At 31.2% G+C, this 24,740-nt stretch overlaps 2 protein-coding genes and 1 non-coding gene across 9 annotated transcripts; 2 read left to right on the forward strand and 1 right to left on the reverse strand.

Annotated features, from left to right (window-relative positions):
* Positions 1-1,849: 1,849 nt before the first annotated feature.
* PRFB3 (peptide chain release factor) lies at positions 1,850-7,647 on the forward strand. Of its 4 annotated transcripts, XM_090305237.1 has the most exons (7): positions 1,850-2,200; positions 2,362-2,395; positions 3,264-3,481; positions 4,048-4,248; positions 4,815-5,027; positions 5,626-5,803; positions 7,179-7,647. In XM_090305237.1, exons 3-7 carry the CDS (start codon positions 3,371-3,373, stop codon positions 7,457-7,459), a joined length of 984 nt encoding a protein of 327 aa, XP_090161363.1. In that variant the 5' UTR covers positions 1,850-2,200; positions 2,362-2,395; positions 3,264-3,370; the 3' UTR covers positions 7,460-7,647. The 4 variants fall into 4 exon arrangements, with proteins under 4 accessions (XP_090161363.1, XP_068494033.1, XP_068494034.1 ...); XM_068637932.2 differs by lacking the exon at positions 2,362-2,395 and having other exon boundaries at positions 1,855-2,200; XM_068637933.2 differs by lacking the exon at positions 2,362-2,395 and having other exon boundaries at positions 1,855-2,200; positions 4,048-4,137.
* A 694-nt stretch (positions 7,648-8,341) lies between these two features.
* On the reverse strand, positions 8,342-8,415 carry TRNAN-GUU (transfer RNA asparagine (anticodon GUU)). Its single transcript has one exon. It is a non-coding gene; the product is annotated as a tRNA-Asn (tRNA).
* A 2,912-nt stretch (positions 8,416-11,327) lies between these two features.
* On the forward strand, positions 11,328-24,410 carry DFC (DHFS-FPGS homolog C). 4 transcript variants are annotated; one of them, XM_068637935.1, is made up of 16 exons: positions 11,328-11,491; positions 11,613-11,812; positions 12,177-12,242; positions 12,532-12,641; positions 13,334-13,394; positions 15,083-15,166; positions 15,941-15,997; positions 16,170-16,230; positions 16,422-16,468; positions 16,630-16,707; positions 17,751-17,909; positions 18,205-18,531; positions 18,791-18,869; positions 19,239-19,394; positions 23,432-23,613; positions 24,097-24,410. In XM_068637935.1, the coding sequence occupies exons 2-16, from the start codon at positions 11,654-11,656 to the stop codon at positions 24,154-24,156; spliced, it is 1,686 nt and encodes a 561-aa protein (XP_068494036.1). In that variant the 5' UTR covers positions 11,328-11,491; positions 11,613-11,653; the 3' UTR covers positions 24,157-24,410. The 4 variants fall into 4 exon arrangements, with proteins under 4 accessions (XP_068494036.1, XP_068494037.1, XP_090161111.1 ...); XM_068637936.1 differs by having other exon boundaries at positions 11,333-11,491; positions 15,941-16,010; XM_090304985.1 differs by having other exon boundaries at positions 11,450-11,491; positions 15,083-15,473; positions 15,941-16,010.
* The last annotated feature ends 330 nt before the right edge of the window (positions 24,411-24,740 follow it).

Raw genomic sequence — 24,740 nt, forward strand, 5'->3', positions numbered from 1 at the left:
GCGTGAAGGCGAATAACTTACTTTACTGATGAGCGTGAGAGCGATGCGCTTTGTTTTTTGGTTTTTAACTTCTAAGACGGTTTTAATAATAATAAATAATATTATATTTTAGTTGTCTAATCAAATTATATACTCTCTAATAGAATATTTAAATTTATAAAATTACAGATTAGATATAAGTTTTTTAAGAAAAATTATTTACATATGTAAATGAGACTCAAATATTATAAGACAATAGATCGATAGAAGCATCCAACATAAAAAAATATATTATTAGAAATTTAAGATGTATTGGAAGTACAAATGAAATAAGACTATATATATAAAATAGAAAATTTTTGAGAAAGTGATTTGAGACAGGAAAATAATCACTACTACAAGAAAATTATCATAAAAAATTATACATTATCATAAAAAAAATTTAGTTGTTATGATTAAATTAGAAATCATTTTAAAAATTAAAAAAAATAGTTTTTATTATTATTAAATAATTTAAAAAAAATTAAAAAAAATATTTCAGATTTTTAAATTGATATCTAGTTAATTATTAAGTTTTTTTTATTAAATTTAAAATCTAAATAATTGATAGATAAAATTTTGGTAACTAATTAAATACCATTTTAAAAATTATTTAACAATAATAAAAACTAATTTAAAAAAAATATATTTTAATTTTTAAAATAGTCTTTAATTTAATCACTATAACAACTAATTATTTTTTATTTTTCCGTAACTTAAAAAAAATATATTTTAATTTTTAAAATAGTCTTTAATTTAATCACTATAACAACTAATTATTTTTTATTTTTCCGTATTATTTTTTATTTTTCTGTGAATTCACATTTCTTTTAATTTAATCACTATAACAACTAATTATTTTTTATTTTTTCGTATTATTTTTTATTTTTCCGTGAATTCACATCTCTTTTGTCTCAATTTGTTTGAGTAAGTAGTTTTGCATTCATAAATTAATTGCGGGTTTATATTAAATGTAAGAACTTTAAGGTATTTGTGTTCTATTAAAAAATCCTATAAATTTTAAATTTGGTTTTCCTTTTATATAACTAGTCAATATTTTGTTTGTGATGTTCAGATTCCTCGAAAAACATTGTGATTACTCTTACATATAGTGTTGGAAGGCATTGATTCGACCTCTTTCTAGTGGTGATTTTAAATCATAAAATAATTATTAAATAAGCTATTTTTACGATTTTAGTATCTACTAATAGCTAAGAATGCAGAATAATATTTAAATTTACTTTTGACTTTATTATTTATTATCTCTGGTCATTGATGAATATTTTAAATAATTTTGATAATGATGTATAATTTTATGTTCACCACAACGAAGAGATGATGTGGTATATTATTATCCATTCACCACAATAAAAAGATAATGTGATATATATTATATATTCCTCCGCAAAGTGATTTATTTATTTATTTATTTGTATTTTAAATTATATATATAGAGTTTTCAAGAGAGTGAATATTAGTTTTGCAAAGTGACATGCATTTATTTTCCATTTAAATATAATTGTAATTCTTTTTAAATGGAAAACATAGGAGCTATATTTATTTTGACCTTTTGTTTATCTTGCATTTTATGTCATTTTATAAAAATTTATATTTATCTTTTATTTATCCTATTTGTGTTTTGTATTGATGAAAGAATAATAATTAAAAAAAAAACAAAAGTCATTAAAAATGAATATTAATTTGTCACATTAATAATATATAAAAAATAACTAAATTAATTATTTTTTGTAGGATGTGTGATAAATAAATTACTTATATTAAAAACTAAATGAAGCAATTAACATAACATAAAAACCACTGAGTCTTATTTATTTCACAGCGAATCAATTTTCTTAAATTGATTTCGTCTTTCAGGATAAGGCAACATGTGGAACAAAGTTTCGGTGTTTCAGTTTTGTTTAAGCTTTCGAACAAAGAAGGCCTTCTTCACCTTTTTCACGCTATTTTCCCATCTTCATCCACTTGATGGTTATGGCAACTATGGTGTCTGAACCTGCTTGTCCAACAAGAATGGTTCATGAAGTTGCATCTTCTTTCAGTTCTAAATGGCACTCTTCTCTGGGGAAGAAGAAGCCGCATGTTCAGCTGCTTCAACGTTCTTTTGGAATTAAAGCTTGTAATAGTTCCATGGCTAACAACAAGGACATATACAATCAAGTGGGTCTGTTTCAAAATGCTATCTTTTTTGTGTGTTAGAACATGTTCTGACTTCTTTTTGATTAATGTTTATGTTGTTTTTTGTCTGTGATAAATTAGCTTTAGCGGTTAATGTGGATGTGGCTCTTATTATATCTATTTTTGTTATTGCCCTTTTGCTTGTAGGGATGAAAAGGGAAGGTGGAAATCTAGGAGTGAGGTTTGAAGAATTCTTGGATGCAATTCTTGAAAAAATATCACTTTTAATTTGAATTTGACGGAGTGTTTCAGTCTGGAACCTTTTTGTTTTTGGGGGCGTAGTATGTTGGTACAAGACTTTGATAACATGATTGTGATGTCCCATAGATGTTCAAACCAATGTCACAAATAGTGGAGTTTCAAGCTTGTTAGGTTCAATACTTTTTTGTATGTCTAGTTTCAACAGAACATGAAGATAAGGTCTAAAGAACCGTGCCTATGTGATAAACGATCCACTCATTTGATTATGGAAAATGTCTCGGGGATACCTCTTACCTGTTTAGATAAGTAAGTAATTGGGTTATATGGTATGATAAAAATAGAGAAACTGCATAAACTATTTTATTATGGGCAATGGTTAAGGGGTAATGTTTCGATTTACTTAAAGGGAACACATGATTTTGTTTTTTTTATGTGACAAAGGCTATCTCTTTCAATTAAGACTTTGTTTGAAGAATGTTTCTCCTTGTAGTTATCATATATAGTTCATGCTAGTTGCATCTATTTTGATCTTAATGGATCTTGCATATCTATTTTCACCTTTCTAAATTTGATGCCATGAAAGTGGCTTTTATCATGTAGAAATATTCACTTGATTTCTTCTTTGCCCTCCTCCTTGATAATTTAACGGCCCAACCAAACCCTCAGAGCAAATTTTAAGTGATTGAAGTTTCTTGATAGTTTAATGACTCTTCTGCAAATCATTTAAGTGAAGTGAATATAACATAATGATTCACAATAGGATAGTCCGTTGTATTAGCTGCTGCTGACTAGTACTTTATTTCACTTATTATTTTCATCAGTCATAATAACCATTCAAATATGATCAGGTTTATTTTCTCTAAAGAGGAAAATTGAAGATGCAGTTCTTCGAGCTGAAACATTCACATCGACAGCCTTGGAAATTGAAGAAGCAACCCGGATTAAGCAGGAAGAAATGGTGCGTGATTTTGATATGTGGGATGATCCAGCTAAGTTCAGTGACATCCTTGTCAAGTTGGCTAACAGTGCCAAAGTAGTTGATTCCCTAAAGGACATGAAATACAAGGTAATGCTCTGTTTCCATCAGTTTCATCTGAATTTTCACAGTATTATTTGTCTTCTCTTCTATATAAATATGATTGGTTTGGTATCAAATGATAATTGTTAGGCCACTAAACTAATGGTAAGCGGGGACTTTGATACACTAAAAAATGAAAATGAAATGCAGCAATTACAAAGAACACTTCTATGCAGAACACAATTTTAATTATGATCTTTAGTCAGGCCACTGTTCTATAAAGCTCAAAGATAGCCCTGTTTTTGTGCAGGGCATCTTTCATTCAATGAGAATTATATTACCTCTAGGCTCTAGCTACTGTAAACTTCTGTTCATTCTTCTTAAAAGTGGTGAATGATATACTATATGTATAGCTTGGGAAATCACTATTTTGCAAAGGTTGGCCAGAATTTTGCTAACAGGTGAAAAGTGTGGCTTTTCTGGTCATATGGCTCAAAATATACATTTGCTAACACCACTAAAACAAATAACATAGGCCATGCTAGTTTATTTTATTTTTTTCTTTTCTTTTTCTTATTTGAAAAAAATATGATTCTTTGTTGTATGTCCTTCAGGTAGAGGAAGCAAAGCTGATCAATCAGTTGGCTGAGATGAATGCTATTGATTATGGGCTTTATAAACAAGCATATGAAGCATCATTGGATGTGAGTGATATTCTAGATCAGTATGAGATTTCTAAGCTTCTTAATGGTCCATTTGATATGGCAGGAGCATGTTTGGTTATAAAAGCTTCACCTAATGACATCCATTCAAAGGTTTGATAATGTAATGTTTGAACTTCATTATGATTTGATACTGTATCCTGATTGTAAAATTTTGTGTTATTATATTAGTAAAACTTAATCCTGATTGTGATGCATTCTAAAATCGATTCTTCACTCCAGCAGTTGTTTTGAAATATAAATGTATATAGTTTGGTAGCATAAGGATGTTAAATATCATCTTTCGTTCACCTCTTGCAAAGAAGTAGAATTTTTAATTTGCCAGTGTGTAGCTGTATCAGTCAAAAGTTCCTACTTATTTCTATGGAAATGAAATTCTATCTGCAAATGTGCTTCATTCTTGGAGTTTTTCTTTTCCTTGAAGCAGCACTTACACAAAAGTTTCATTTAATTAGACTTGTGGTTATTTAGCAAAACCTCACTCATATATGAAGAAATAACCAATTTTTTTCAGTGTTATACATATAATAAACACATATTTCATCCAGATTTTGTAAAACAGAGTTTCTGATTGTTTGCTTAATGTTTTAGTTTTTTTTTCTTAAACTATTTATGTAAATTTTTTCTGTTGTCCTCGGTCTACATTTGTGTAAATCAAGCTCTGGGCAGAACAGCTCCTAAGTATGTATCTTAGATGGGCCAAAAGACAAGGTTATGAAGGAAGGATTGTTGACAAGTGTCCGTTCAAGAATGGAGGAATTAATTCTGCAACTATAGAGTTTGAGTTTGAGTGTGCATATGGTTATCTTTCAGGGGAAAAAGGAGCTCACCACTTGATAAGAGATTCTTCAAATGAATCTTCTCAGCTTGAGGTGTGAACATTTCCTTTCTTCCTATGTAATTTCAAACTGATTTTCCTTACTCGCATATTTTGTTTTTTGCAATATTGATTTGCATTATAGAAAAACTCTTTTTGAGAAAAAAATTCTTCTAATTCCTAATACAGAGTATTATTCCCTATTCCACGGCATGATAATTCTAATTCCACCAGATAATATTAATACTTTACATTGACATCACCATTAGGTTTAACAGTGTATGCAAGGACAGGCATAAAAAAACTATCAGTATACTAATGTAATACACTGAAATAATCATAATTATCAATGCATTGTAAAAGATATTATATTATGTCATATTTATACATCATAACTCTATAATATACTGTAGAAACCGCATTTCAAAAGGCTTATAAAAAATCATGTTGGGTTATGGCTTTGATGAAATATCAAGGAAATTCTCGCCAATTTGTGATCACTGTGACCTTTCTTGAGTTGCTATGATGAGGTTTGATGATTATTAATATAGTGGAACTGGGTTATATTAAAACTATCATAGAATGGCCTTATATTATGAACTAAGTATTGGAGTTCCATGAAATAGATATGTTTGCTAATTCAAAATTTGCAGGCTAGCTCAGCAACTGTAGATGTTATTCCCATGTTCTTTGAGAATGCTTGTGATCATGAAATTGATTCTGAGGATTTGGTCATCTCATCTCCCTCGATTCAAGGGGAAAACAAGAGACAAACAGATCTTTCAGTTTGCATTCAGCATCTACCTACTGGCATAAGTGTCCAATCCTCTGGTATGCATATGTTTGTGTTCATATGTTTGCCTCTTAGTTTTAGTTCTTTTTCTTTTATCATTATCTATTCAAGTATGTTCCAGAATTTGCTAATGAAAAATGCAATATGTCCCCTAGGTTGTGCTACTTTTTCTCCTTTTTTGGCCTTTGACGATATGTTGTCTACTGAAGATTTCTACATACACAGACATGTCATGCTCCTTTGACCAGTTTTTTTTTGTTGTGTCTTTCATTTTATCTTACTAGGATTAAAACCTTGTGTGGCACATAATGCACATTATGACATCTAGTCACTTCACATGGATATGTCTCAATCTGACATGGAAGTCTCACTCTTTTCTTTCTTTCTAAATTTTCCTGCCTTTTTTATTGTGCTAAACAGTTCCTATGACACGTGTAAACTATAGGTTCTAATTGATGTTGCTTTTGTATTATGGATTTTAGATATATGAAATAGAAGTGAAAGAAAAGAAGCATAACAGACTCTTTGCTGCATCTTAAGCATAATTGGAGAGAATGCTTTTTATTTTCATTATTGCTTTTTACAAATAAGTACAAAAATGTTGTAGGTAATAATGAATTTCCCCATATTTTGACTTTGTTTCCTGCTTTCAAAGATCAGTATAGGGAAATTTTTGAAAACAAGAGAAGAAAAAAAAAACAAAGGTGAAACTTTTGTAATCATTTGTGAATATGAAAGATAAAAATAAGAAAAGTCAATTTCTCAAACAAAATAGTTCCTATATTTTGGAAGCTTATATAACTTACAAATAATCAGTGAATTCAATGATTAAATTAGTTCATATAATGTGTGTGTGTATATATATATCAATAGATTCACTTGCCAACTAATTAGTTATACATTGAATATTAAGGGTCAAATAAAAGTATAAAAGAGATTAAGATGTTGTTGTACCTGGCATCATCTGTATAATTGGCCATGGTTAAACCAGTTTACAGTTGCATTAGTTTAACACATGGAGAATGTCAAGAAATTCTGGCTTTTCTTTCATTGTATCCTCTTTAAATAATCCACTCTCAATTATGATTATTAATGACTTTAATGTACATAGATATTAATTTCATTCAGTCTTTATTTGCTTTTTAACCACATTCCATTACTGATAGAACTAAATAACTACCAATTCAGTTTCCCTTACTTTCAAAAAGAAATTTTTTGATAAGCATATAAATGGCGATTTTACTTTTTTGGTTTAGTCAGGTGTGTTTTATAGTTGTCTGTTGGAGGGTATTGGTCTGGTTTGGGGAGGCTAAGAGTTATCTTTCTGGATAAGGGTTGGACCACCCCTTAAATGGTTCACATTTATTTATTCTTTCTTACTGATAAAAAAACATTTTATGTTTCTTTGTGGAGGTGAGAGAAGCCGTTTTGCAAATAAGATGAAAGCACTAAACAGACTGAAAGCCAAACTTCTAGTGACAGCAAGGGAACAAGGAGTTGCAAGTATAAAAAGTATACAGAAGGACAACATTGTGAATCCATGGCAAGAAGAAACTAGGAGGTACGTTTTTCATCCGTACAAGTTAGTACATGATGTAAAGACAGGCATTCAGATGCCAGACCTGAATTATGTTCTTGATGGGAACATTGGAACCCTTATTGCAGCTCATATTAATAGCAGAGCCATGTCATAATGTCTAAATCCATATTCCTTATGTTCTTGATCATTTTGCAATTGCAATTGTTGTGAAATTGTTCACTTTTTCAATCCTGCAAACTTATCAGGATTTACTTCAATCCCTTGATTTCATGAGAAAAAACAGTATCAATTTATCCATTTTGGTCTATATTGAGTTGAATGTAAATTGCATTATATTCTAAACATTTTATTATTTGGTTTTTTGGCATGAATGATATGTTTTATAGAATGAATGTTGAAGGATCATCCACTACAATTGCATTTCCATTGTTTAACAGTAAACACTATCACCTGTGGTTGTTAGAATGAAACACCTCATGAAATTGGAGAGCTTTTGAAGCAAAAGTATAATGGAAATGAAAAGGTGAAAGGAATGCAAAAGTTGAACTTGATATGAGAAACTGATATGCAAAGAATTTTTGGAAGTAGAAACTCTTCCGATTCCCAGTATGTGGGACTATTTAACGAATTAAAATATAGAAAAGAAAAAAAATGTATACAAAATTAAAATTTAGACCTATCTCTGAATTTTAAAAAATTAAGAACTTAATTGTGAAAAAACTAAAATAGGAACAAGATTCAAGGATAAAAATTTAGAGATAAAAAAATTATAATATAGCTTATTTTATATAATTGGAGTTAAACACCCTCGATAATGCATTTCGATTTTCATAAAATGGATGACTGAATATTGAATATTCACTACAAATAATAAAGTGAAAAGATTAAAAAAATCACTTCAAATATTGATTTGTTTTTAAAAAATGGCGGCCAGAAATGAATATGAAAGAAAAGAAAAACGCTAAAAAAGCAGAATATGAATAATAAAAAAACAAAAAAACAGCATAAAATGAATATAAAAAATAAAATAAAAAAACGCTAGAAGGAGGGGTTGAACCTCCGACCTTGTGGTTAACAGCCACACGCTCTAACCAACTGAGCTATTCCAGCTGCGTTGAAAACATATAAAATTTAATTAATTTGAAATATATATTTTAGGTATCTCATACAATTTCATCCCTTTAAATTCTGTTTAATTTAAAAATATTATTTTATTTGATGCCTTATTAATTTTAATCATATGTGGAATAAATATTATGTTAAAAGAAAAGTTCCTTTGAGACATAGATTCATCCTCTTAACTTGTTTGAATTTATTTATAAAAAAAACTGGTTTTATGTTGAATTTTAATTTGGTAATAGAGCTATTTCTTAAAAGCAAAACACATGAGAACAAAATAGTCTCATGAAGAAGCCCTTTTTACTAACATAATGATGCTAGTAGTAAATAAATGATTTTTTTTTTCATGGAATAGATAAATTATTTTAGATTAGAGGATCATGGATACAGTTTTCTATAAGTATTTTTTAAAATAAAAATGAAACAAGTATTTTCATAATTTAATTTTAATTTATACAAGTAAAAAATATTTTTTTAAATAGATTAATGAGAGAGTTTAAGAAATATTTATATATAAACTAACTTTAACTACTAAAAAAGTTATTTTAATTTTTTACTTTCTTCGCTTAAAAATGCTTAAAAAATTCTTCAAATTTGCCCATCATAAACTTTCACTTTTTGTCTGAAAAAAAAAATGGTTTCAGAAAATTTTAAACTAAAATTTAATCTTTGTAAATGTGTGATAATTTGTTTTAGATCAACGTTGAAACAAACTTTGAATATGATAAAATTGTTTTTCGTGAAGTTCATTTAAATAATGTGTTTTAGATAGACACTATTATATGATATATGATATATATATATATATATATATTTTATTTTTTTTATTTTTTTTATAGAGAAATCAACTTTATTTAAAACAAAATATTTTGTTTTGATAGATAATTTTAAAGGAAATTAAAATTTATAAATTTACAAGACTAATTTGATTAGTTCAAGTTAAATAATTTTAAATTTCATTTTTTTTATAGTTTCTCCTCTCAAATATATGTAGCCTCTTTTCATATTTTCTCTTTTTTATAAGTTATTTTTTTATATTATTGACTGACTTTTGATAAGATCAGACAAGAAAATCATTAAATATAAATTAATTTTAGATACCAAAATAATGAGTTAGTATTTGACTAAATTATAAATTATTTTACAAACTAATAAAATTATTGGTATTTAAAGTAACTTCTATTATTAATAAAAAATTATAAAATAGTTTCTAAATTTATATTTAACCAGGTACAAAGGATCTAACTACTTATTAGTTTATATTTTAAATTAGTCTCTATTAGTCTTTTATAAATTAATTTAAAATTTAAAATATTAGTAGTTAAAACTTAGATAACTAATTTAAATACCAAATTAAAAGTTATTTTAATTTTTTTATTAATAATAGAAACAACTTTATATATGAATAACTTTTAGTCTCTGAATTAATGTCTAGTCAATTTGAATTAATATTTAGTTAATATAATGATTAACTATTTTTTATCTTTAAATTTCATTATTATTTACTAATTATTTTTTTTATTGTGGATGCTATTGACGAGAATGGTAAATTTAACATTATTTTAACTAATATTGATGAAGTTGTTTTTTAGGATGAGATTGAGAGTTATCAATCACAATTGGATTTTGCAAAATAACTACAACCCAAAATTAAGCTTAAAAAAAGTTACTATCTTAAGAGACTAACTTCAATCCTCACAATCCTAAAAAAACACATAAACACAATCTAAAATATATTTTTCAAAACTTACATATAAATGTAGAATTCAAAGTGCGTTTTCGAATGAGAAAGTATATTTGAGGTTGCATAATTTGAAAGGTAGGTAAACTCTAAAACTTTCTCTTGGAATTAGAAAATCCATAATAATTTATCAAATTTCACAACTAAAAATTTCAAATAAAGCAATACCAGCATATCACACACAACAATTAAGCAAAATAATATAAATGAAAAGTTGATTTCTTAACACTAGGACAACATTGGGTGACACGAGCATAAGGATGACACACTGAAACAAGAGTGATTTTTTTTTATCGACAATGAAAAAATGAATAAATATGAATCACTTTAAAGATTGTTCAATCCCTATACATGAACACAACTTTAATACCCCCTACTAGACTTATTCCTATGTATGCCTACATAGAATTCTCTTAGTTTAATCTAAAGAAAGTCGCTAGAGGTAAGCAATCATACAACTTAAATGAATACATCATAAGATTATTCTCATACAAACTAATGAATTTATACACTGATCAGAAAAGGAAAAATGGGCAGAATTTGACTTGATATAACCCAATACCAAACCTTTAATTTAATCAAAGCAAAAGTTTCAATACTATTATTTTTATATCATTCAATTTTAAATTTCTCATTTATTATATATATTTATTTATAAATCCATCATATCAAGAATTGTATACCATTTTAAATGTTGTTAAACACTAAATTCTAAACCCTAAATCGAGTGAAAAAGTAGAATGATAAAAGAATAAATAAAAGTACAAAAACTTCTTAATTTTCGGCAATGTGTTCCACATTGTTGTGCTACTTCCTCATGTTTGAAATACTAATCCTTTTAACATTTGGTCATAAAAAAATATAGGAAAGTTTTAATTTGGTTTTAGAATTTAAATAAAAAATTTCCAACTAACTTTTAACTCTCACATATTCATTTTTCGAAGTCCTTATGTTTTACTATTAAAATGTAAAATGCAATTTAATATACATGTAAGAATTAAATTACACTTTTCAATGACACAGTATTATCAAAATACAATTTAGTATATACATAATAACAAAATTACACTAATAATAATATATAAGGACTTAATTGAAATCAATGACAAAAACAGAAATTACTTTTAAATTTAATTTATTTATTCACTAACATTCTGGGATTAAAACAAGTGGAACAAGTGCACATTGTGATGGTCGTGTCGTGGGTGAAAAAAGTGGATCAATCCTAAATGTGTGAACCTCACTCTGAAATACAAGTTGTGAGAAAGGATTGAGTTGATATTCAGATCATCTCAGCTTCTCTGTTTCTTCTACTTTCTTCTCACTGTGAGTCTCTTACTCTCTCTCTCTCTCATTCCCTCCCTTTGCTCCTGTGACACTTGCATTGCAGGGCCTGCAAAAGCTTAATATTGTGTTTCTGAAAATCTCTTGTGGCTTGCTGTTTTAGGATTTATATATAAGACCTCATCTGAAGAACCTCTTTTTCGTATGGAAAACAATGTCGTCACTGATGGGCAAAAGCAAAATTTCCCATCGTCTTCATTCGAAGCTGCCATGGAGAAGATTTCATCTCTTATTACTCGCCAAAGGCGAGGGGAAAAGCCACCGATTGCTAACAAATTAGAAATAATGTCTTTGTATCTTAAGGTAATATATGCTGAACTATTTTCCAAGAATTTTGATGGTACTTGTAATTATAGCCCTATAACTAGGCATGGTTTTGTCTTGGTTAGTTTTGGAGGTGTTTTCTAATTTTCTCCCTACCCCAATTGAAAATTCGGAAGAAGATTGAACAAAAGAGAGATGGGTTGTGAGATTTTAAGTCAGCATACTTGAATTTCTTTATGCATTTGACCAATCAGGGAAGATAAAGTGTTCCATTTCCTTGGTGTCACGTCTAGTAAATGAAAATGTTCCATGAATTGTCTGATTCTCATTATATTTCTAAGGGCTAAAAGCTTCAGGAGACTTCTTTGAACAGTAGAAAATGAAAAACATGCTTTCTATACAGATATTGGGCTTGGAGGAAGATATAAATAGGCTCAACATTATTCATGTGGCAGGCACAAAGGGGAAGGTACTCTTTTCATTATTTGTCATGTTTTTTTATTCATTTGATCAATTATCAATTTGTTGGAAGGCTTCAGACATGTTTTTTGGCTTCAAGATTCAAGAACAAATAATTATTATTAACATCATGTAACTTTTAAACAAGTTGGTGTTTGTCTATGATGGTTGAAATAAAGAGGTTACACAACAGGCATTTAACTAATCTATAGTTGTCAGGTATCCGGCATGACAGTAAGCACATCCCTAATATTCATATTATCCTTAATTTCCCCTCTTTTGTAATGGATTACTTGCAGGGTTCAACATGCATATTCTGTGAGGCAATCTTAAGGGAATGTGGCTTTCGCACTGGAGTTTTCACATCCCCTCACCTAATTGACGTGCGGGAACGATTTCGTATTGATGGGTTAGTAATTGAATGAACTAACTTGTCTAGATGGTTGATAACTAACTTAACTAGATGTCTGATACTGTATTGGCATTCCATCAATCTATATTGTCTGTCACATTTTTTTAATGGTCTTTTTCTCACTCACTCCCACATGCACATGATACACACACACCTACCTCTCCTTTACCATAGTGCATGAACGTACAGAACAGATATATGGCTGATGTAGGTAAACCACCGTATATCAAAAGTTTAAAGCTTTTTACCCAATACAACTTAAAATTGTAATGAGATAAATTTTGGCTGCAAGATATTTCAATTATAAATGTTCATAAGAAACACCATATTTTTTTTGTCCATGACGAATTAGAGGGTAGTTTATGCGCATCTCTGAACCTTATTGGCCTGCACACTCATTATCTTGTCAGTAAAACCATTACCTAATGTTAAGTTTAAAGGTCAAACAGAAGAAGCAACTGGGCTACCTATTTTTTGAGATGAAAAAAAACGGCATTTTCCTCTGAAAAGAAGGTCTAGATTAGGAAATATGAATTTTCAAATAGAATTCTTTTAATATTCATGAAAAATAGTTGGTGCCAATTTGTTTGCACAGTAGTGCAATTACCCGTTTAGCTGAAATTTCCACCCTGTGCACCCATTTTTGAATTTGTATATGATTAAATTTTGTCTTGTTACTATCTCTGTAGGATTGACATATCCGAAGACAAGTTTTTACAGTATTTCTGGGAATGTTGGAATCAATTGGAGGTATTATTTATTACATTTTTATGACCATTGGACCTTTTGAAATCTAAGTATTTATCTTAGGATCCAAGCATTGTTTTAAGCTGCAATGCAGCACCATTGCTTGTTTTTACACTTAGTAGAGGAATTTACTATTAGAGTAATTTTGGCCTTTCCCCATTGACCTTCTGATAATATACTAATAGTAACCCAAAAACAGAGCTCACTTTCAATGTAAGGAAGGAGCTAAAGCCTTTCTCTTTGCTTGATATGAGGTAATGGGTCAGTTTGTTTAAACTTAAAATAAGTGTTTTTAAAATAAGCACTTTTTGAAAAATCACCTATTTAAGAAGAAGCAGATATGATTTGATTCTTGAAAAAAAGCAGAAAACTGCTTATTTTTAAAATAATTAAGTTAGACAAACACATAAAAAAGCAGAAATCTGCTTATTTTATTAAAATTTGCTTTTTAAAATAAGCACAGACAAACTGGTCCAAATATATATGAGAACATAAGTGAAAATTCATGAAAACAGAAATGAAAATGTAGAGAGACTGCAAGCACTTCAAGGGGCTTGATTTCTCCCTTCTGAAACCTCACTCACAAATCTGTTTATTGGCCCCACCTGCCTTGTGAACTGGTTGGTTAAATTGTACCTCTTTTTCATACTACCTCACTAGCCTGTAATCAACTGCTGCTATTCCTTTATCTATTGGTTAGATTTATTCTTAAAACCCATTAAGTGAAGTTGCCAACAAGCATATAAATGTACTTCTGTAATTGAGGCAGGCTATACTTTCCAATAACGCCTCCGTGGATTGCTAGACTAGGCAATGCTCAGTAGAGAGAATGAAAAACAATGAAATGAGTTTTAGGCTTTGATACCAGGTTAGGTTCCATCTTAAAACCAATTGGGTAAGTATAGTTATCCGGCGCATCCCAATACTTGAGGCAGGAAATGTGAGATTTTCCAACACTGTCATACACTTTAGTGGCAGGGGGTTATGAGATACCTATGGCATTATTCTATTTGGGTCTTCCAAATACCATAAACCATTTTAGCTTTGTGGATAAAAAAGGGAGACAGCTTTGTTTGGGATTGAAAATATAACATAACTCATAGCAAACTTCATGGCTATTATTTCTTACAAAAAATCTTAGTTTCAGAGTGAAAATTCTTGTGATAAGCCACTTTGCAAAATTGGCTGGACATTTTGGATGCTTATGTAAAGGAGTATAAATCGGTTCATATTAGAAGCAATTTCTCCTTTTCTTCATACCCATTGATATTGATGAGAAATTGTGATTTTCATAGAGTATATTTTAATTTTAATAGTCAAATATTTATGTTTCAGATGCGAAACCTTTTGTTAGAAAGCCTGATGTTAAGCAAGTGTATTTTAAAAGGAACTAGTTGGGCCACAGCTGGTGGGCCCATTTAGGGGTAGTTTTCTGTTATTAATTACTTATGATAAAAGAGGAATAATGAGATACTGTTTGGCGACTTTTTCAGAATTGGAAAGTTGAGTGGGCTAGACCTCTAGAAATATTTGTAGTGTGTATCATTCTCATAGGCAAATATTCCCTATCATTAAAGTAAATATTCACTTTTCCTGCTATTTCTATGAAGAGTTCTATCATAACATAACCTAAATATATTATCCATGACATCTGGTAGCAGTTTCTCAATTCCTAAAGCTTTATTTCACAGGACAACACATCGGAGCAGCTTTCAATGCCCCCACTATTTCTGTTTCTTACTATATTGGCGTTCAAAATATTTATATCTGAAAAGGTAAACCGTTTGTATCAGATTGTTATTGAGTTTCTTAGTTAATTGTCCTTGCAAATATTTTGTATACCCCTGTTAGCAGTAGTGATATGTGAAAGATTTGATATGATGTATGTACTTGTCATTTTATGAAATTTTCATAAGCCACTAACCAATGATATTTATAATTTTTTTATTTGTATTGTTTTGGAGGTGTAAGATTAAGTTCTGAATAATTCATTACCAAACCAAACCTACTTAAGGGGATGAAGTTTAAAGTTTCGCACATTATAGAGGGGTAATAGATGTGTTGACTTACTTGCAGCACAAGGTATTAATTATCAAATTTATAGTTGGTGGGATGTTATGCCTTCTTTTCGTAGTATTCATTTCTTTAGGGACACATCATTTACCTCTTTATAGGCTTGTTTTGTTTTTGTTGATGGGTTTGGTTTGACCTCCCCATTATGTATAGTTTTTTTTTTCTCTCTTTTAATAATATCTAAGTATGCCCTGATGAATGATGTTGTCTGGGTGTCAACTTAGTTGAGATTGTAGATGGCATAGTGATGCTATTGCATACTTGCTTTTATTAAAATGAAATATTAAAATACCTCTGTATTAATATTACTTATTAAAAAATATAGCGAGATGTTACACAAATTTTTTTGGCTTTTACCTGCAGTTTATTGCTTACTAATATTTACTTATCTGCTGATGTTGTCATTCTTTATTCTTCTTTTTCTCCACTTTTTTTTATCACTGCTAATATTTCATTTAAATGGCTCCCATTCATAGGTTGATGCTGCCATTATTGAAGTTGGACTTGGAGGCAAAGAAGACTCAACTAATGTGGTACGCATTTGATGTATGGTATCACAGATTTATTTCTTAAATATTGTTGTTAACAACACTTCTTGTTTAATATATTTTCTTGAACTAATAAAGGAAAAGTGTTTAAAGAAACTGCAACCAGTTGCATATGATTTATGACTAATACAATTTAAAAATGACTATGAACTTTCAGATCAAAGAGCCCACTGTTTGTGGCATTACGTCTCTTGGCATGGATCATACTGAAATACTGGGTGTGTATGTCTCATACTTTGTGATGCTTTGCATGTTGTTTACTCAAAAAGCTTAACATTTCCTGTGTTGAGAATGTTTTTTCCACCATCCAAATAAAGTCTCATTTTTATTCTTCATTTTCTGTGTTTTTTCCTCAACAGTGAATTGACCACAATATGGAAAAAGTATTTAAATTAGTACATCTATGCAGGAGATACTCTTGGACAGATAGCTTCACACAAGGCAGGGATTTTTAAGGTATTAAAATTCTACTCAACCAGTCAAACTTGCACCATTATTTTTATGGAAGTCAGTTGATTGTTGTTGTACTTTTATTATATTCATGTTTGTATGCTCCTGCCTCACCTTCCCTATTTGCTTTGTCTTCTGAAAAATTGATCTCTTCCCTATTCTTGAAGCCCAAAGTTCCTGCCTTCACAGTACCACAACCTCCTGAAGCAATGGATGTTATCCTTGAGAGAGCCAAAGAACTAATGGTAATCATTGTTCTCAATCCCATCATCTGTTATAAATTGCCTCAGGGAAAGAGCACTATAAAATTGTCTCTTATCAATACCAATTTCTTTTATTATGATCAGAAGCTCCTATGCTCATGTCGTTCATAAAAATATTACTAGAAAGTAAGACCATAAAACTTAAAATTCTCATTGCTAGTTTTTTCTTAATCTAGATTAATTAAAGATCCGAATCTGATGTAGCTTGAGCTTCATCTGTCACTGTATATGTGATACATTTATTACATATAAAATTGGCAGCCATTGCATGCTGCTCACATCTGGTGGAGTCTAGGAAAGGTAGAAGTATGATTTTGTACCCATGCTAATCGAGAGGCTATTTCCAGGATTTGGATTTGAATGTGACCACACATTGTTTATGCATAATAAATTGCTTGAGGAAAAAATATGTTTCATCAAATAGTAAGCTTAGAAGTGCCACTTGTTTATGCCATATATACTATACAATTGTTATGATTTTTGAAAGGCATGGCAGCAGAGCAGAATGGGGAGTCAGGGGCTGGTTTTGCTCCCCTTGTCCCCATCCTCTACAAGGTCAGGGTGAGTATGGAAATTTTAAGTGGTGTTTACTTTAAGCATTTTTTTTGTTTCCATTCTCCAAGAAAACAAAAGCTCAAACTGAAAGTACGTTTGCTTGCAGATTAAAATTCAAAGTTGCTTTTTGCTGTTAAAGTCAGATCGCCTAATTTGTAGTTGTTTTGATGGAAAAACTTTTGGTAATGCAATCAAGTTTCAAATTAAGTATGATAAAATAAATTTAATAATGAAATAAAAAAATTATTTGAAAGAATTCTCATAATTTGTTTTGGTCTCTGAAAGGTTATTTTTTGCATCTTTCATTTAAATGAAATGAAATATTGACTGTATTTTAGAGCACTGATTTAGTATGAAAATATAGGCGTGCAATCATACAGGCATGCTGGAGCATGTGCAACCTCAGATGAGCGTTTGAGATTCTTTATTGTTAATGCTATTAATTGTTTGGTTATTTTCAATGGCTGCAGGTTCCCCTGGAAGTGACTGAACCTTTTGATCGTAAACAAATAACAGGATTAAAGCTTGGTTTATCTGGTGATCACCAATTCTATAATGCTGCTCTTGCAGTCTCACTTTGTAGATGCTGGCTTCAGAGAACAGGGAACTGGGGGGAAAAATATCAAAATGTTGGTTAAACCTCTACTTTCCGTTCATCCGTGCATTACAATCTTAAACACATTGGCAATATCAGCATTACATGTCTTTTATAGCAATTTTCAGAATGAGTTCCTTGTCAGTCATGTTTTTAGGATGGATTAGCCAGTAATTTTTTTTCCACTGCTTGTGCTGATAATTGCTTTTTTCATGTTGAGATTATTCTGACTGATTTTCTTTCATCGTTAGATGATCTAGTGTGGATATGTTTATATTCCTGTCTACATTATAAATCATTTTCACCTAACTTTTTTCACTGTATAATAGCATTTTCAGGATTCTAATTTGCCAGATGAATTTATGAGAGGCCTTTCAACTGTGCATTTTCCTGGAAGGGCTCAGATTGTTCATGCTTCTTCTCCAAATTCCCACTGCTCAGAAATCATGTCTAAAAATTGTGGAGAGTTGACATTTTATTTGGATGGAGCTCATAGTCCAGAGAGCATGGAGGCTTGTGCAAAGTGGTTCTCCAATGCTGTAGAAATTCCATCAAATTTGCCTTTTGAAGTGGAAAATGCAGATGAATTGTCAGAAAATAGTCACATACTACACAAAGGAAATACCTTGGGGCAGTTTGAGAAATCTTTTAAGCGGGTAAATGTTCTTAAATTATTAATTGTTCCAGATATTCCTGGAGATTAACCATTTGCTGTTTATCATAATATATCCTTTCTTGGATTCTTCTTCCCTCGTTTTTATAATTTATTTATACAGTTCTCAACTGACATGTTTATTTGTTATCAATATATTTTGTTGGGATTTCTTGAATCTGACAAAGTTTGACATGAAATTCTTTTGATAATTTATTTCATTATTTAATTCTCTCCTAATATTCAGCATTGACCAATTGTAGATTCTCCTATTCAATTGCTTAGATGTGAGAAATCCCCATATTTTACTTCCACGGCTGGTGAATACATGTGCTTCTTCAGGTATTCCTACTTCAAAGCACCTCATATTTTGCTATTTTCACCCTCTACTAGAAAAAGCTATCTTATATGTGACTTGTGACTTTACCTTGTTTTTCTTACTTATAAAAGCTGTGGCTGGATTTAAAAATAAATTAGACAGTACATTGAACCTTCTAGTATAACAGTTGAGTGAGTTGACCCTCTTGACATGGTGTTCAAATGTGTTTCCAATATTTAGATAATCTGCTAAAAGAAAAAAAAAACTTGAAAAAGAGAATGGTGTCTAAGTAACATATTTTATTGCTTAGCTATCTTAGAATTTGTTTGTGTATAGATGCTTATGAATTGCATTGCACTAATGCAATCACATTTTGTTTGAGCCTTGACTAGGTATTCATTTCTCAAGAGCACTTTTTGTCCCAAATATGTCGAAATATAGTAAGGTTATTTCTGGTGCATCAGTTATTTCTTCTGATCTCCATGGCATAGATCTGTCGTGGCAATTTAACCTCCAAAGAATTTGGGAGAAGATTACTCACGGGAAAGGTATGCCCTGTCTTTTCAGCTTGTAACATGTTTGTTGTCTCTAGGTACTTCACTGGGATGTTGTTATGTTTGTGTTGATCATATTGTCTTTCTCACAGCATCAAGAGGCAATAACACTGTCAAATATCAATGTTTTAGAATGAAATGAATTTTTATTGGTAAAATTCCTAATGGCCAATCTGTATCAGTGTGATAGTAGAACAGACAATGTGGCTAAAGTTTACAAGAATGACTGAATGAACTCACATGTATTCAAGAACCTCGTCTGGCCCTCCTAAAGACAATGTTCACCAACTAACTTCCCCTATCATCTACTGCCTCCATTTTTATAACAGCCTAACTATTACCTATTCTAACAGGTTTTGAAGCATATTCTCTACTGTGAAGTTCTAACGAACAGGCTAATCCTAACATCAACTTTTTCATCATCTTTTTCTTTTGCTTAATGGGGTTACTTATATGGATTATAAGTTTACTTCACATAAAGTTAAAGCTGTAACTTTTTGGTGCTTCTTCATGCATCTAATAAAGTGGTCTCAACAATGCACATATGGATAACAACCTTGTTCACATATACATGAGATAGATACATCATTGGAAAGAATGACGATAAAACAAAGAATGATCAACATCCCTTTGTATCATTCCAAACTACTGGATGATTGTTTGAAAACACCCAAACCATGCTTGGGGTGATTGCCTGAGGCCATTTAGGGACCTGCATAAACGACATAACGTCAGACAACTCCCTCTAAGCAACAAAACCAGGAAGTTGCTCCATGTAGACTTCTTCATGAAGATCATATATGCATTTTTTATGTCAAGCTGAAATAGAGTCCAGTGGTGAATAACTGTAATGGAAAAGAGAAGTTGAATAGATGTCATTTTGGCAATAAGAGAAAGTGCCTATAATCTTGGCCATGTATTTGAATGTATCCTTTGGCAACTAGTACATTTTTGTAGTGAAATGTTACCATCAAGTTCTCTTTTGAGAATGTATAACCATCAACACCCCATAATTGATTTGCCAGATGGGAGAGGAACCAAGTACATTACTTTTAAGGGCACACATCTTATCAATCACTTCTTTTTGCCGCTCAGGATGAAATAAATATTCACCTGAAAATTTATGAATTAGTACAGAAGATAATGAGGATAAACAAGTATAATATATGGTGGAAAGTCAATGATAATCAAAGTTTGTATAGTGGGGAGAAGGGTCATGGATAGAATGTGTACCGTTTCAAATAGTAATATGCCAGTATTTTTCAAAGGAGACCGTTTCTTAAAGGTGGTCGCCAGAAAACTCAGCGGAGATGGTGTTGGAATGGTGAACACAAACCTGGGAGAAAGGTTTGTCAAAAAAGAATATAGTGGGTCTATTAGACCAACATGGTTTTAAATTGTAGGAAAGAGAAAAACCTCTTGGTCCATATACACAAAAGTCTTCTTTTTACATCTTCTACTTCAACTATAATAAAACTTCAAATGGCTTGCATTCCATGTTCTTGGTATCACTTTTTCTTCTAAAGTCTCTAATTTGTAGGCTCCATTTTGCAAATTTTCTAGTATTCTGAAAGGACCTTCCCAATTGGATGCTAGCTTTACATGTCGTGGATCTTTTCGAGCATCAGTTCACATTCTCCAGACTAAATCCCCTTCTTTAAAATCTCTTAATTTTACTTTTGCATTAAACCTCTTCATTGCTCTTCTCTTTACTGCTGCTTCCTTTATCTTTGGTCGTTCTCTGAGTTCTTCAATAAGATCAAGGTCAGTCCTCAAACATTCATTGTTGATATTCCAATCTTCCATTTGCCTTCGTAATGTTGGTTCATTAACTTCTACTGGTAGCATTTCATCTGTTCCATATGTAAGGTTGAACGGTGTTTCACTAGTTGAAGTTTGTGGTGTACACCTATACGCCCATAATGGTAACTTCTCTGCCCATAAACCTTTAGCACTTCCTAACCTCTTCTTTAACTGTACCGAGAATAACTTTGTTTGCAGCTTCGGCTTGTCCATTCGTTTGCGGATGTTCAACTGAAGTGGTTGTTGACTTGATCCCCAAATCTGCATAAAATTCCATAAGTTTTTTGTCAATGAACTGTCGGCAATTGTCAGTTATAATGGTGTGTGGGATTCCAAATCGACATATTATATTTTTCCATACAAACGTTTGAACTTGCTGAGCCGTTATCTTAGTCAATGCTTCTGCTTCTATCCATTTTGTAAAGTAGTAGTCCACAGTTACTATCATGAATTTGGTTTGTCCTCATCCAAGTGGAAATGGACCAAGTATATCAATTCCCCACTTTGCAAATGGCCATGGGGAAACAATTCCTTGCAACTCTTGCTAAACCATCATCTAACGGTTAAAACAACATTCTCATGTCAAATCACTTAGTCTGAGAAAAATAAATCACGAGAAACGAGGTATTTAATACCAGATCAAATCACATTTCAAAACTATTATATTATATTCAGACATAAATACTTTTCTTAAAACTTAAATAAAAATCTTTATGTCTCGGGCCAGTGTACTGGTAGGCTAAAACCGAGAGGTTAAGCCGAGAGCTAGATATAAGACATAATCAAAAGGTTATGTATAAAAGAATAAAGCAAAAATATAAATATTATTATTATAACAAGCCCAATTAAATGAAAGCCTGCGTTAGGGGGTGCGTAAATAATAAAATGGTGTAGAAAGAAAGTCCAAAGGTAAAGTGTAAGCCCATTAAGAAAACTGTATAAATAGGAGGTCAACACAAGAGGTAAGCAAGAGTGATTTCTGTCTGATGAACATAAAACCATTTCTGACTTTGGCATCGGAGCGCCTTGCAGGTACACCCACTCATCTGTATGGAGAAGAAGCCGAGAGCATCCAGTCCGAGTTGAAGCCGAGAGTATCCAGCCCCAGGAATAGACGAGAGAGCCCAGCCCAAGGAGAAGCCAAGAGAGTCCAGCCCAAGAAGAAACCGAGAGAACCTGAGGATTACTGTAGAAAAGCCCAAGATTGGAAGATCTGTAAAAGGAAGTTAGTCTTGTCAACCTGTTCAAAAGTCATCCGGTAGTACATATGTACTACCGGATGGCCGAAAGGCCGACCAGAGGACAAAGCTGACTAGACGACAAGATGCAAAGCTAAACACGTAATTAGGTATAAACAAGCCAACTTAGGTGATAAGCACGGTTAAGACACAATTGGGCCTTCGTTTGGATCCTAAAGCATGCCCATAATAGCCATAGCCCATCTAGAGCAGTATAAATAGCAGAAGAGATACATCACCCAAGGTAACTATTCACTCCCTACTCTTCTGGTACCTAACTCTCGGACTGACTTGATCGTCGGAGTGTCTTCGCTGGTACTCCCCCCATCGTGTCCAGACCAAAGGAGATCCAACCGAAAGAAGCCTAACCGAAAGACTGGAAAGACGAGAAGATTGCAACAAGAGGAAGTGGGTTTAGGTCTTGTAGGAACACTATGTATAGTAAAAATGTTTTATTTATGTTGTAAAAAAGAAATCTATGCAATAGATAAAGGAGATTTGATATCCTCTAGTAATAAAAATATGATACAGAAATAAATAAAAATGTTTCTAATAATACATACATAATCTGGATCTTCTTCATTATATAAGATATGTTTACACACCAGTTCCTTAATAATTAGTTGAAATATTTATTCTTAGAATATAAAGAGTAAAGCCATATAGTTACCATGTTGGTCTTCCTTCAATATGCTTATTATCTTGTAAACTAAGTGGAAAATATTTCCGGTGGAAAAATTCAACCAAAAGATGAGACAGAAGATAATGCTCTAGATGTTTGTGGAGCTGAATTTAAGTTTTAAAAGTCAACATCAAGTTGATACGGACATTAAATTCTCAATTCTACTGTTAGTTCTATTTCGAATCATATCACAATGCTATCAAGTTCTTCAAAAATATTAATTGTTCCTATAATCATCATGCTAAGGTGTTGCCTTAGAGGACAAAGCTTTGCTTTTCTGAGCTGAGGATTGTTTTGTTTATCTGCAGAAATAACCTCTCCAATTGAAAAGGATTTCAAGATAGATAGCAAGGAGATCGTACCACCTCCCGAGTTTCTTAATGATAATTCTCATGACTGTTTTGCACGCAGTGCAGTAATACCTTCATTACCATTGGCAATCAAATGGCTGCAGGACTGTGTCAAACAACACCCTTCCACAAGACTTCAGGTAACAATGACATGAATGCTACTTGCTTCTTATATTCTACTTGGCTAATGGATGGATAGTAGCTACTCCTTAGTTGGTGCTAAATCTCAAATTTTTTATTTAATCATGAAGTTAAATTTCATTAACAATCAAATTTTACTTCACCTTTTTCTCTCCCTTCTGCAGAGGTGTCTCATTGGTGTATGACACCTCGTCTTGTTCAACCATGTTCCTGAAAGTCAACTTCATTCTGTTGGGTTGGATTTAGTAACATTTGTTTCTTCCTTTTTCCTTGCCTTATCCATTTCACCATTAATGTTGTTAAAACCCAGTGATGTGTTATTCTGGTTAACCACTGGTTCCTATATATAATTTGTCTTTTGAAGATGGAGAATGGTGCTTCCTTTTGCCTTTTTTCTACTTAGTAATGGGACAGAAAAAAAGTGTTGCTCCCAAATATTTCTACTACGTTTACACTGAGCAAATTCTTACCATTGGTTTCAGGTTCTTGTCACTGGATCGCTGCATCTTGTTGGAGATGTGCTAAAGCTCTTGAAAAGATGATTTAAATTGGCTATGGAAACTTTTGTTGCACCAAAAACTTGTCATTCTTTCAATCCTTTAAGCAGACACTGAGGTCATGTGATTGCTCAATGGTTTGACAATATTTCATTCTTTACAATTCTGACCAGTTACCAAAATGCTAAAAAGTAAAGTACATTAATTGTTAATCTTGAGAATGTTCAAACCTAGGAAGATCATGTGATATACTAAATGTTTGGGTAAATGAAGTTGTGGAATAATGTTAGTTTTGCTAACATGATATGTGATGTGATATGCCACTCTTTATTATGTTTTCCACTTGCATCACTTCAATAACTTTAAGATTTGATATAACTAATACATTTCTTCTTTTTCATCAAATAATTTTTTGAATATCCACTGAAAAAATAATAAAACAAAAAGAATCTAGCAAACAAGTAAAATAACATATTCTTGGGTTTTAATAAAGAGACATAAAAGAGCAGAATATGAATAAAAAATAAAACAAAATATAGAAGAACTTTGTATTTTGTAAATAAAACATTTATCTCATTCAATTTCATCCCTATAAAAGAGATTTTAATATTTAATAAGCCTCATTATGT

This window comes from Phaseolus vulgaris, chromosome 7 (genome assembly GCF_051622355.1).
Source record: "Phaseolus vulgaris cultivar YP4 chromosome 7, ASM5162235v1, whole genome shotgun sequence".
NCBI lineage: Eukaryota > Viridiplantae > Streptophyta > Magnoliopsida > Fabales > Fabaceae > Phaseolus > Phaseolus vulgaris.

Excerpts from the sequence above, each read along its gene's own strand:
- PRFB3 (XM_068637932.2), top strand. The coding sequence starts at position 2,005 with ATGGTTATGGCAACTATGGTGTCTGAACCTGCTTGTCCAACAAGAATG. Across the intron at positions 3,482-4,047 it reads TAAAGGACATGAAATACAAG|GTAGAGGAAGCAAAGCTGAT; the intron begins GTAATGCTCTGT and ends TATGTCCTTCAG. Across the intron at positions 5,804-7,178 it reads CATAAGTGTCCAATCCTCTG|GTGAGAGAAGCCGTTTTGCA; the intron begins GTATGCATATGT and ends TTCTTTGTGGAG.
- DFC (XM_068637935.1), top strand. The coding sequence starts at position 11,654 with ATGGAAAACAATGTCGTCACTGATGGGCAAAAGCAAAATTTCCCATCG. Across the intron at positions 15,167-15,940 it reads AAATATTTATATCTGAAAAG|GTTGATGCTGCCATTATTGA; the intron begins GTAAACCGTTTG and ends TCCCATTCATAG. Across the intron at positions 15,998-16,169 it reads AAGAAGACTCAACTAATGTG|ATCAAAGAGCCCACTGTTTG; the intron begins GTACGCATTTGA and ends ATGAACTTTCAG.